The sequence below is a fragment of the Lipophrys pholis genome, assembly GCF_963383615.2.
Source record: "Lipophrys pholis genome assembly, chromosome: 2".
Taxonomy (NCBI): Eukaryota; Metazoa; Chordata; class Actinopteri; order Blenniiformes; family Blenniidae; genus Lipophrys; species Lipophrys pholis.
Genome location: NC_137636.1, coordinates 23,310,024 through 23,320,770, shown reverse-complemented (window position 1 = coordinate 23,320,770; position 10,747 = coordinate 23,310,024). Strand labels below are relative to the sequence as shown.

Below are 10,747 nucleotides of genomic sequence, written 5' to 3'. Positions count from 1 at the left end.
CATTTCTAAAGCTTTGGGACTCCAGCGAACGCCAGTGAGAGCCATTAATCCACAAATGACGAAAACATGGAATAGTGGTGAGCTTTCCCAAGAGTGGCCGGCCAACCAAAATTACCCCAAGAGCGCAGCGACGACTCATCCAAGAGGTGACAAATGACCCCACAACATCTAAAGAACTGCAGGCATCACTTGCCTCAGATAAGGTCAGTGTTCGTAACTCCACCATAACAAAGAGACTGGGCCAAAATGGCCTGCATGGCAGTTCCAAGACGAAAACCACCGCTAAGCAAAGAAAACATTAAGGCTTGTCTCATTTTTGCCAGAAAACATCTTGATGATCCCCAAGACTTTTGGGAAAATATTCTGTGGACTGACGAGACAAAAGCTGAACTTTTTGGAAGGTCTGTGTTCCATTACATCTTGCGTAAAAGTAACACCGCAGTTCAGAAAAAGAACATCCTACCAGTCCACCTCTGGCTGAAGAAAAACAAAATGAAGACTTTGGAGTGGCCTCGTCAAATCCCTGACCTCAATCCTATTGAGATGCTGTGGCACGACCTTTAAAAAGGCGGTTCACGAAAACCCTCCAATGTGCCTGAATTACAAGAATTCTGCAAAGATGAGTGGGCCAACGTTCCTCCACAGCGTTGGAAAAGACTCATTGCAAGTTATCGCAAACGCTTGATTGCAGTCGTTGCTGCTCAGGGTGGCCCAACCAGTTATTAGGTTTAGGGGGTAAACACTTTTTCACACAGGGCCATGTCGCTTTGGATTTTTTTCTTCCTCGATAATAAAACCCTTCATTTAAAAACTGCATTTTGTGTTTACTTGTGTTATCTTGGACTAATGTTTCAATTTGTTCAATGATCTGAAACATTTAAGTGTGGAAAACATGTAAAAAAGGAAGAAATCGGGAAGGGGCAAACACTTCATCACATCACTGGACACTTTCTTTCTTTCTTCCTTTCAAAAGCTGTGGAATGTGTTAATGCTGTTGAGGGGGACAGCGCAGAGGTGGACGTCACTTCCCAGGACTTTATTTCTATGTTTAGTGTAGTTATACCTAATAGCCCTGCATTTCTCCATCATCCTGTTATCGTTCCTTTATTGTTCTCCCATCGTTATCATCTTGTTCAGGCAGGTTTTGTGTTAAACTGTGTGAAAACGTGAGTGAGACAGATATTGTGGTCAATCAGGCTGCTGTGCCATGGGTGTTGCCAGGGGCGACTGGTCATTAGGAAGGACTGCATGCAACATATGCTATCAATTCTTTAAGATTATGTACAATATTTTCTTGTCTGAGAAACTTCCTCTTATATAGCACATAATTACTGTGTGAGGACTGTACTCCCTGGTTATTGGTCTCCTCTTGCTGTTTTCTCCTGATTCACACCGATGGTGCAGTAGTGAGGCGAGCCAATCCCTCACCATGGTGTGTATTGCATGCAGTTAACTGTAAGTGCGCATGCTCAGGCTGTGGCGCTAATCATTCAGATCACGTGATTTTGATGCCTTGTGGGGCCTGAAGCCCCACTAACAACGTCATTTAGATGCTCAGAGCTGATTGCCTGGTGCTGATTTAGGCACTGCTTCACAGAACCGGAGCGAGTCGTCACAAATACCAGCTTGTTAGCAGCTAAAGCTAACAAACAGTTAAGAATTAAAATGAATTAGGTCGATTATTTACGGGTACGAGTTTGAAACTCTTACTTTAGTGGAGGTCTCCGTCCTTGGTTCGCATTCCAATCTTACGGTACCAACATAAAAGTTGCATCTCCGCGGCCGCAAAAAAACCCAACAACCAGTGCAAAGCGCAATATGTTAACAGCAGAGGATTCATACAGCCAACATATTTGAATATTACCAGTGTATCTTAAATCACTGACCAATCAACAGACGGCTCCTCAGAATTGGACCACTTCAGTAGTGCTGGGGACCCCGATGGAAGGGTGATGAAAAAGCTTCAACCTTTGGAGCGATTATTGCGTACGCCTGCAGGACTGTGTATCGGGAAGGCTGGTCAGCAACACCTGGGCCCCTCAGAGGTTTGTCCTCTCTCCCTTCCTTTTCACCCTCCACACCACTGACTTCAGCTGCTGCATGGTCACTTGTCATCTCCAGAACTTCTCGGATGACTCTGCATCAGTTGGATCAGCAGGGTGATGAGGTGAGCCCAGGGTGACGGTGAAGAACTTTGCCACGTGGTATGAGCAGAACCATCAGAAGCTCAATGTGTCAAAGACCAAGGAGCTGGTGGTGGACCTGGGGAGGAAGAGGGTTTTGATTTCATTATTGTAGACATTGATATTGAATTATACCATGAAGATTGAGATTTATAGAATTAAAATTAATTTCCTAATGCCGCAAGATTTTTTTCCATTTTGTATATATCTGTACTTTTTATGTTTTTGACATTTCTGAAATTAACAAAAAAATAAAAAATAATTTGCGAGACTTGTTTTTAGAAGTGTTCTAAAAACAGTGTTCAGGTCTTATAAAGTGGTAGATTCATGAACGACTGTGACTCGTTTGTTTTCAGCATCGTATGTGTGAATGTTGGACTAACTCTTTATTTCTGAAACGCCTAACCGGATGTGCTTTGCGGCTCGCGGCCGACGAGAGGGCGTTTATTTTGAAAAGTGGGAGTGGAGCTTCCGGCGTGGGTACTCCGACTTGGCGCGGCTGTTTCGGGATTGGAAAGTTTGCATCGTGGAATCAGGAAGTTGAGTGGAGCGTTGGTTCGCCTCGCAGTGATCCGTGTCTGCCGCAGCGGAGGACAGCCGCCCCTCATGCTCTCCCCCACGGACCTCCAGCGGACCTCCGAGCCGGCCGGGTGACCATCGCCGCCCTGCCCGGGTAAACCTCAGCGCTCAGCTTCACTTTTATGTTTGTCAAGAGTCGAGAGGAAGCGAGTTTTGACAGTTTTCTGTGGCTGTCCGTCAGACTGTGTGTTTGGCTGCACTGCTTCCCAGTGTTGAGCCGTCATGACCCCGCAAAAGTGTCCGACACACAAATCTCTGCTTTGTTCCTCTTTCTAGTTGATGTGCTCGTGTTCGTCCAGCTGCCGTGGAGTCACATCCCACCAGGAGGTAAACAACTGCAATTCGACCTCCATCCAGACAGACACACACATCACACCAAACGCATGTTTCTAGACCACAGGAAACCCACATGTGCACGGGGAGAACTTGCAAACTCCACCCAGAGAGAACCTTAAACACACAATATATATTGTGTTCTCAACAATTTGTGTTTCACTATATCCAGCTTGTCGGGTGTTGTGGAAACTGAAGTGACAATGCAGCTTGTATACCAAGCCATGTGAAGTGGGCAGAAACCTTGTCAGAGATTGACAATAACACAATCAGAACAACAACAAGGCAGTGGCTGTTGTCTCATTGTTGTCTGACAGAGTCCTGTGATCACCTATCCAATCTGACTCTGTAACATTCTATGGCCTCTTAAGAGTCTGATACAAAATATATATATATGTGTGTGTGTGTGATGAATCCCTAAACAATAAATACTACAAATCCTGATATACAGTAGATTTACTGCCTGGGGCTGGTTGTGATTCTTTATTCATTACTGTCTCCTGACAGGCAATAGTTGTGGGGACGTCCAACTAAAACAATTTGTCCATGAGTTGTGCTTGGGACTCCCTGTCCTCTATAAGTTATGCTAACAGAATTTGTCTTTTAAGAAAATTTTTCTAAGACGTCAACAAACCCGGGGAGGTTCCTCGAAATTTAAATGCTGGAAATGCAAGGTTGTTTGACTCTAATGATGAATTTTCTTTCGAAAGGTATTGACAACATATTAGAGACGTATATTAACAATTAAAACTGTGTCCTAAATAGTTTCAACCATTTTTGAAAATCAGTTTTTAATTGAAATGAAAATGATCACAATCACATTTGAGCTTGAGATTGTGTTTTTCTTCCCGTCTGAACCCTGTTTGGACTGGTTATCTGTGGACGATGGGCTGTATGGTAAAACTTAAGCAAAACATTTTATTTTTTTTTCCCAGGTCAGTTTTTATTTACATTTCTTCAATGTAAAGTCGGCATGATTTAAGTAATACACCCTCTAACACACTGGGTGGCAGTAATGAGTTTCAGCAGTGAGTTGTTGCTAAACTTCAGCATTAGTCGAGTATCCCGTTGTCATTTGTGAATGTATTTGTGTCTTTTCTTGGTCTGAATAGAGTGATGGTGACTCACTGCACCCTCTTGTTGTAGAAAGTTGCATTACATCTCTAGCAGGCTGTGGCCAGCTGGTTTGTTTGTTAATGTCACAACATTTCGCTGCAGCTATCTTGATGACTTTTTTCTCAGGTTGTTTCTGATTTTCTTTTCGATCTCACATGCTGTACCTGTTAAAGGAAAAAGAACATTAATCAGTTAAAATATGAGCTCAGTTGGCCCGGAGTAGGACTTCGAAGATTTTTACATCAGTAGAAGCGTCTCTGTTAGATGCTCTACGTCGCCACATCGTGGGGCTGGGGAAGCCAGAAAGGGCGGGGCTCATGCGTTTCAGCCAAATAGAACTCTTTAGGAGAAGTCATTGCTCATTACTGTACAGAGCTCATTTAAGTGATAGAAACAAACACACAAGTTTGGTCTTCATTACCTTTTTACAACATTGCTTTGACCTTTGAATAATTACACTATCTCATCTATTCCTACTAAACGGCACAATCAGTAAGTACACTTGGATCTATTGGATATTTTTTTTCTTCTTAGTATTGATATATTTTTTTTTTTGTTCTTTTGATCACTTCTTCAGTTCCCAGCATTTGAAAAGCTGCAGACCTTCTTTGTGGCTCTGACTTCCAGCCTGTTGCTGTTGATTCAACGCTGGTATAAAAGTGAAATACGATCACGTGTCGGCACAACCTATTGCTGTCGGGACAAATATGTTGACGTCGAGGGCACAAATTCAAAGTCCACTTTTTTTTTTTGCAGAATATATTACAGGTGTCTCATTATAACCACATATGACAGAACAGAAGACGGACTGAAGTGTGAGAAATGTTTCCATGTAGCCTCAGATTCATGCTTTTCATCTTCCAGAATGTTAAATTTCATTTACCCGAACAATTAGAATCAAGTGACGGTTTGTTTCGTTGACTTTCTCATTTTTGGAGCCTGTGACCTCAGTGATGTGGGCCTCCAGGTATAAAGTAATCAGGCAGCTAAATGAATGAATAAATTAATCGCACTTTTGTTTCATCTTGAATTTGCACAATGCATTGAAACATAATTGATCATAATTCAGTAGAGTCTTTTTTTTTTTTGCTATATGCATATTGTTGTTGATGTGAGCTTATTGTGTGGTGAATCAGAGGTGATGATTGAGCTGACGTACGTCAGGTATCCTGCATGTGTGCGAGCAGGCCACGTCAAGTGATGAATGCAGAAAGCTGACTTGAATGGCGTTCTTGTAGCATTTCCATGGTGGAAACCAGAAGAGTGAACAAGTCATAAGTTGCTGACTCTTTATTCAGCTCTCTTTTGAATTTGTTTCACTCTGCATGTGGGAATGCTTCTTTCTGCTTTATGTTTTCGTCCATCCACCCACTACTGTCAGTCTCTATTGCAACAACATATAATCAGTTGGACAAAACCAACCCTTCATCACAGTGAGTGATCACATCACTCTGTGATCACCAGTGAGTTACTGGAGGTTAAGGTTCAGGCTCACTTTATACCTGCTAGATTTCTGTCATTTTCTTTGGGTTTCTGTGTAAATGCACCCTTATTATTATTGTGGGGTGATGTTATTACTTGTACTGGCAACAATAATTATTTAGCAGAAGGCTACCACCTGATATAAAGCTTGTGTAATTTCTCAAAGTATGGGAGGGTGAGCCCTACTTACAAAGCTTAAAGTCAGATGCCCTAATTCATTCCCATTATAAACTCTAATAGATAACAAGCTTTAAGAGTCATAGGCAGTCAGCACATTATGTTTGAATTATCATTTTATTGTTTTATTAAGAATACATTACTTGATTGGAATTAGATACATGTGCATCTCACTAAATATTAGTTTATTTGTATATTTATTAGACAAATCTGGAAGATGCTTGCGTGCCTCAGAACTAGTTTGCGCTCTCATCGAGTCAAACCAGCTTGGCCTCTGACCCGCCTCAGCGATGAGACGTTTCCCTCTGCTTCCTGGATGTTTACCACATTGTGTTGAACGTTAAAATCCCCAGAGATCACCACAACGCTGACTTGTATCTGTATGATTTGAATGCCAGGCTCACGATTGCCTGGCTGGATACTTGAATGACTGAGCAGGAGAAAGTAAAACAACAAAAACAAAGGGGTTTTATCTGTGAAGTTGACTTGTTTGTGTGTTTGTGTTTGTGTGTGCGTGTGTGTGCAGGCTGATGGTAAACACAGACCTCCTCTCTGTGCTCACACTCCCCGCTGACAGAAGCAGAAATGTCCTACTGGTCTGTCGGCCTTCCCAACGACTCCGGAGAAACCCCCGGCAACATGGAGCAAAACATGTGTGAGTAGCGAACCAACTTTCCAATCATTATATACACGCACACAGTCGGCTGCTGCAGCGAGCTCAGAGTTCAGAGGCAGGTTCGGGGAAAAAAACAGAGGGCAGACATCAGTGTGTGTGTGTGTGTGTGGCGCTCAAATTTAGCAAAGAGAACTGAAACTGAGTTGGTTTCGAAAACTTCATCTGCTGCGGGTATGGAAGGTGTCGCCTCATGTAACTCTCCAAACTTTCTCGTCCATAACACCCGCCCGTCAGATCAGCTTCAATCAATGACGCGATGACCTGTTGTTGGCTGCAGTAACGGTGGCGTAAATGAGTGGAATGTTTTAAAATGTTTTACAGCTGTTCTATTTGTCTGTCTGGAAGCACAATGGGGTTTTAACTAATTATCAGGCCAGTGTTCAATCTTAAGTACTGTGATACCAATGTAGTTTGGGATGAATACAAACGTATGTAAAGTGTGCAGTATTGACTTTGTTGATTTTGGTCATATTTCCTTGATTTTCGCGCTTCTGACTTTCACTTTGTGGCCCTGATGGGTGAAATCATGTAGTCATGTGAGTGATGAAGATGACAAAGCTTCACGTTAAATATAATGTGCAGCATTAGATTTAACATAAAAAAAACATCCCTCTTCATGTACTATTTATACTAAATGTCCCAAAACAAAAATTCCCCCAGAAGTAGACGCAGTATATCAGTGACAATATAATGTTAAAGATAGAAATTATCAACATTTCCTGAAAAATTCCTATTTATAAAACTAGAACTCAGTTTTGATGACCTACTCTTCTGCTTGTTGGATCTTCAGTGGCTGTTGCAATACCAAATGTATCGCCTCTCACTGCAGAGAAAGTGTTAATATATAGGACCTCCAACTCCTGTTCTTTGACTGACCAGGAAATCTTCGCCTGCGCTCGTCTCCAAATCCATTTGCTTGCATGTAACTGTTGCAGTCTGCTGACCAACTGTGAACACCACGAAGCAGTCGCATACTCAAGTTCATTAAAGTAAACAGAAGTACAATCAAAAGTCTGCAACCCTTGTACCAGTTCCTCAAACACCCACTGATAAGGCTGGACTTTTTGAGTTACCGCGGGATCTGATAACGTGTCAGATAAGACCTGAAGTTGTGTTTTATCTCGTACTGACACCCTGGATCAGTTTAGGCTCTGGACAGTTTTCTCTTCAGTCTGTGATTCTGATTACATTTAATTATTGATCTGTTTAATCAACTATCTGTTTCTGGCAACAGCATTCTGCATACAATCACCTGATTATCAATACATATTAATAAAATGAGCTCAGATGACATCTGAAACGATTTCCAACTTCGGTTTATTAACTCATTCGACTCGGTCTGTGTGATTCTCAAAACAGAGGAAAAAAATGCAAGTGATTGACTTGGATATAATTTTTGATTTTTTGACTTAACACAGTAACATTCAAAACTTGTCAGCATCATCAGTTTTTTTTTTTAAATATGTTTATTGATTTTTAACAATACAATACAATCAACAATCTGGTTACATCAACCTGGACCAGAGGACATGAGCAAAACAACACGAGACGCACATTCATACATCCATCCACACACACACACACTTGGTGAAGTTTGCACACGAAAATATATAAACAATTTTAAATAGACCGTTGTACAGTACAACATAATGGTTTGGATACAGAAATATTAATGAGGAAGAACAAGAAACATCAACAAAAACAACAATAAAAAATCAAATAAAAATAACTAATTTGTTATGATGGTCATGTAAGGCCCAATATACAAAGTTTGGCAGAAAGGGGAATCTTCACTTCAAAAATTTCTGATAAGCGTTTAAGCACATCCTTCCAAAATTGTAATATATCTTTACACTCCCACATACAATGTATTAGTGTCCCTTTGTGATCACGACATTTGGTGCATGTGTCTGGATTATTGCTGGATATGTGATGAAGTATTTCAGGTGTTATATATGTCCTTGTCAGCCACTTGTATTGAAGTAACTTTAGTCGTGTATTAATTGTTTCTTTTTGAGCTCGCAAACAAGCTTCATTCCAATCTGCTTCATCTATATGTTCATGTATGGCATTTCTCCAAGCATTTAATTTATCTATCGCAGAATCCGGTGAATTCGACCTGAATAGATTATAATATTTTGACATCAAACCTTTTTGTTCCCGCTTTTTGAGAGAGATCAGCATCATCAGTTTATCAGAGTCGTATTTTAATAATTTCCTACTGGAATAGTATAAAAAGCTCAGTCATTTCTTACAGAAATAAACAGTAAATACACACTGGTTTCTGGTGGGGCTGCAGGGTATCTTTATTCTACTGTGTTTGTGGTGATGTTTAGGTTTATCAGCCATTCCTCAGAACCAATATCCTGGGAAAAAAAAAACCCTTTTCTGCTCAGCCAATCACAGGGGAGCTCACTTCTGCGTGTAACTGTTGCTATGGTAACAATGTGACTGACAGGCTTCTAGCCACTTATATCAACTGTTGTATCTGATGCCTTCACTGAACTTGGAATTACATTTTATGAACAGTGCGGCATAAGACTGAACAGTTTAGTGTCTTGCAACGTGTTTTATGTGATTTTTGTTTTAGTGTGTGACTACAGGAGCCTTTTGGAACAAACTTGTCTCATACACGAGGCATTTGGTCTCCAGTCCGACTGGTGTGAATGCAGCCGAGTAATGAAAGTCTGGGTTCTCTGAGAGTTCTGGGGTCTCATTTATAAAGCACACAACGGGCGCAACTTCCCGTGCAAACTTTGTGATCTAAAAAAATAAAGTTTGCGGGAGAATGTGAGTACCGGTACGCCAACTTTTGACCTTGCACCAGCACATTATGGAGACGAGGAATCTGATGGTGAGGTGGAGAATTGAAGCCAGGTTCATCTCATTCATTTAATGTCTTCACATATCAGACTTATAGAGCCACGTAATCATCACCAGCCAAGCTGCAAGTGTTCTAGATGTTCCTACAGTGGAACACCACGACTGAATCAGCGTAATGCTGCACTGTGGATGCGCTGGCACCGCCATGCGCTCAGGACGCAGCGGTGTGGTGTGCTGCAGACAGACGACCTCCTCGTCGCCCACCGCTTCCAACTGTCGAGTGACTGAGGATAAAACACAAAGTCCACTGAGCCTTTTCACAAGTCACCGTTCAAATTTTTTGTTTCTACATTAAATAAACAGAAAAGACTTTATACTTTATCGATCTCCACTGTGGTCTCCACCAAAATATCTCCTTCCCTCGCTGACACTCTGACACACACGGTGGCCGTCACAACCATGGGGCAGTTTTTGTGTCCAGAGGTGTGTTTGGGTGCTCTGGTCCCCATGATGTCACATTTCTCTGGCCTCCACCTTCAGATCAGACTCTTCTTCTCCACCTCTGCAGTGTCTGATCTCTCTGGCTCTCACACTATTTACAGCGGTGACAACGTGATGCTGATCAATTGTTTTTTCTTTTGTTATTGAAGACACTACTGTGACCACCGAATAAAATCATTTTCCTGACCTTCACCTCCCCCATGACTATTTTCCTATTCTTCGTCTTTTCTGCCACGATTTAGCGCCACATGCCATCGGTCAGCAGGCTTATTGAGATGCAGAAATCTCATGAGGCACTTTGCGTTGACCATTTCTGGTAGAAAGTGGGCGTGTTGAGGTGGGATCTGAACTGCACAACCTTCCAGATGGACTGGGCTCTGTAAAAAGGAAAGTGTGTGGTTTCACCGATCCAAATAGTTTTTGGCGCACGCCATTTTCAGCTTTTGGGTGCGCGTACATTTTTAATAGGAATCCTACACAATGTTTTATAAATGAGGCCCCTGATGATTAATTTGAGCTGCAGTGTGTATCCAGTACAGTGGATAGAAGTCCAGCCATGTTCCAGCATGCGGCCATGTTGAAGCTTTTATGACAAAACACTCCTATAATTCAATGAGACATCCATTATCCATCTTCTCCACTGCTTTATCCAGTTCTGGGTGCTGGAGCTAATCGCATCTAACTAACGGGCCCTGGACTGGTCGCCAATCCATCACTGGGCAAACACAGAAACGCACCACCAGTCGTCTCAATTTGCACTAAAACAAACGTAAATCACGTTAGTTTGTCACCATTATACTCTCAGTCAAATCAGGTTGTAAGTGGCTGCTTTACCGAACTGAATTCCATAAAACGTCCTCAAATATTTCACAGTAAG

The 10,747-nt window shown here is 41.8% G+C and overlaps 1 protein-coding gene across 1 annotated transcript in view; it reads left to right on the top strand.

Moving 5' to 3' along the window:
- The first annotated feature begins 2,711 nt into the window (after positions 1 to 2,711).
- lrrk1 (leucine-rich repeat kinase 1) overlaps positions 2,712 to 10,747 on the top strand; it is a 74,809-nt gene continuing 66,773 nt past the window's right edge. The window contains exons 1-3 of the mRNA XM_080458554.1: positions 2,712 to 2,856; positions 3,039 to 3,089; positions 6,397 to 6,525. Coding sequence (XP_080314680.1) covers positions 6,456 to 6,525 — 70 coding nt within the window. The 5' untranslated portion in view covers positions 2,712 to 2,856; positions 3,039 to 3,089; positions 6,397 to 6,455. The remainder of the gene's footprint in view (positions 2,857 to 3,038; positions 3,090 to 6,396; positions 6,526 to 10,747) is intronic.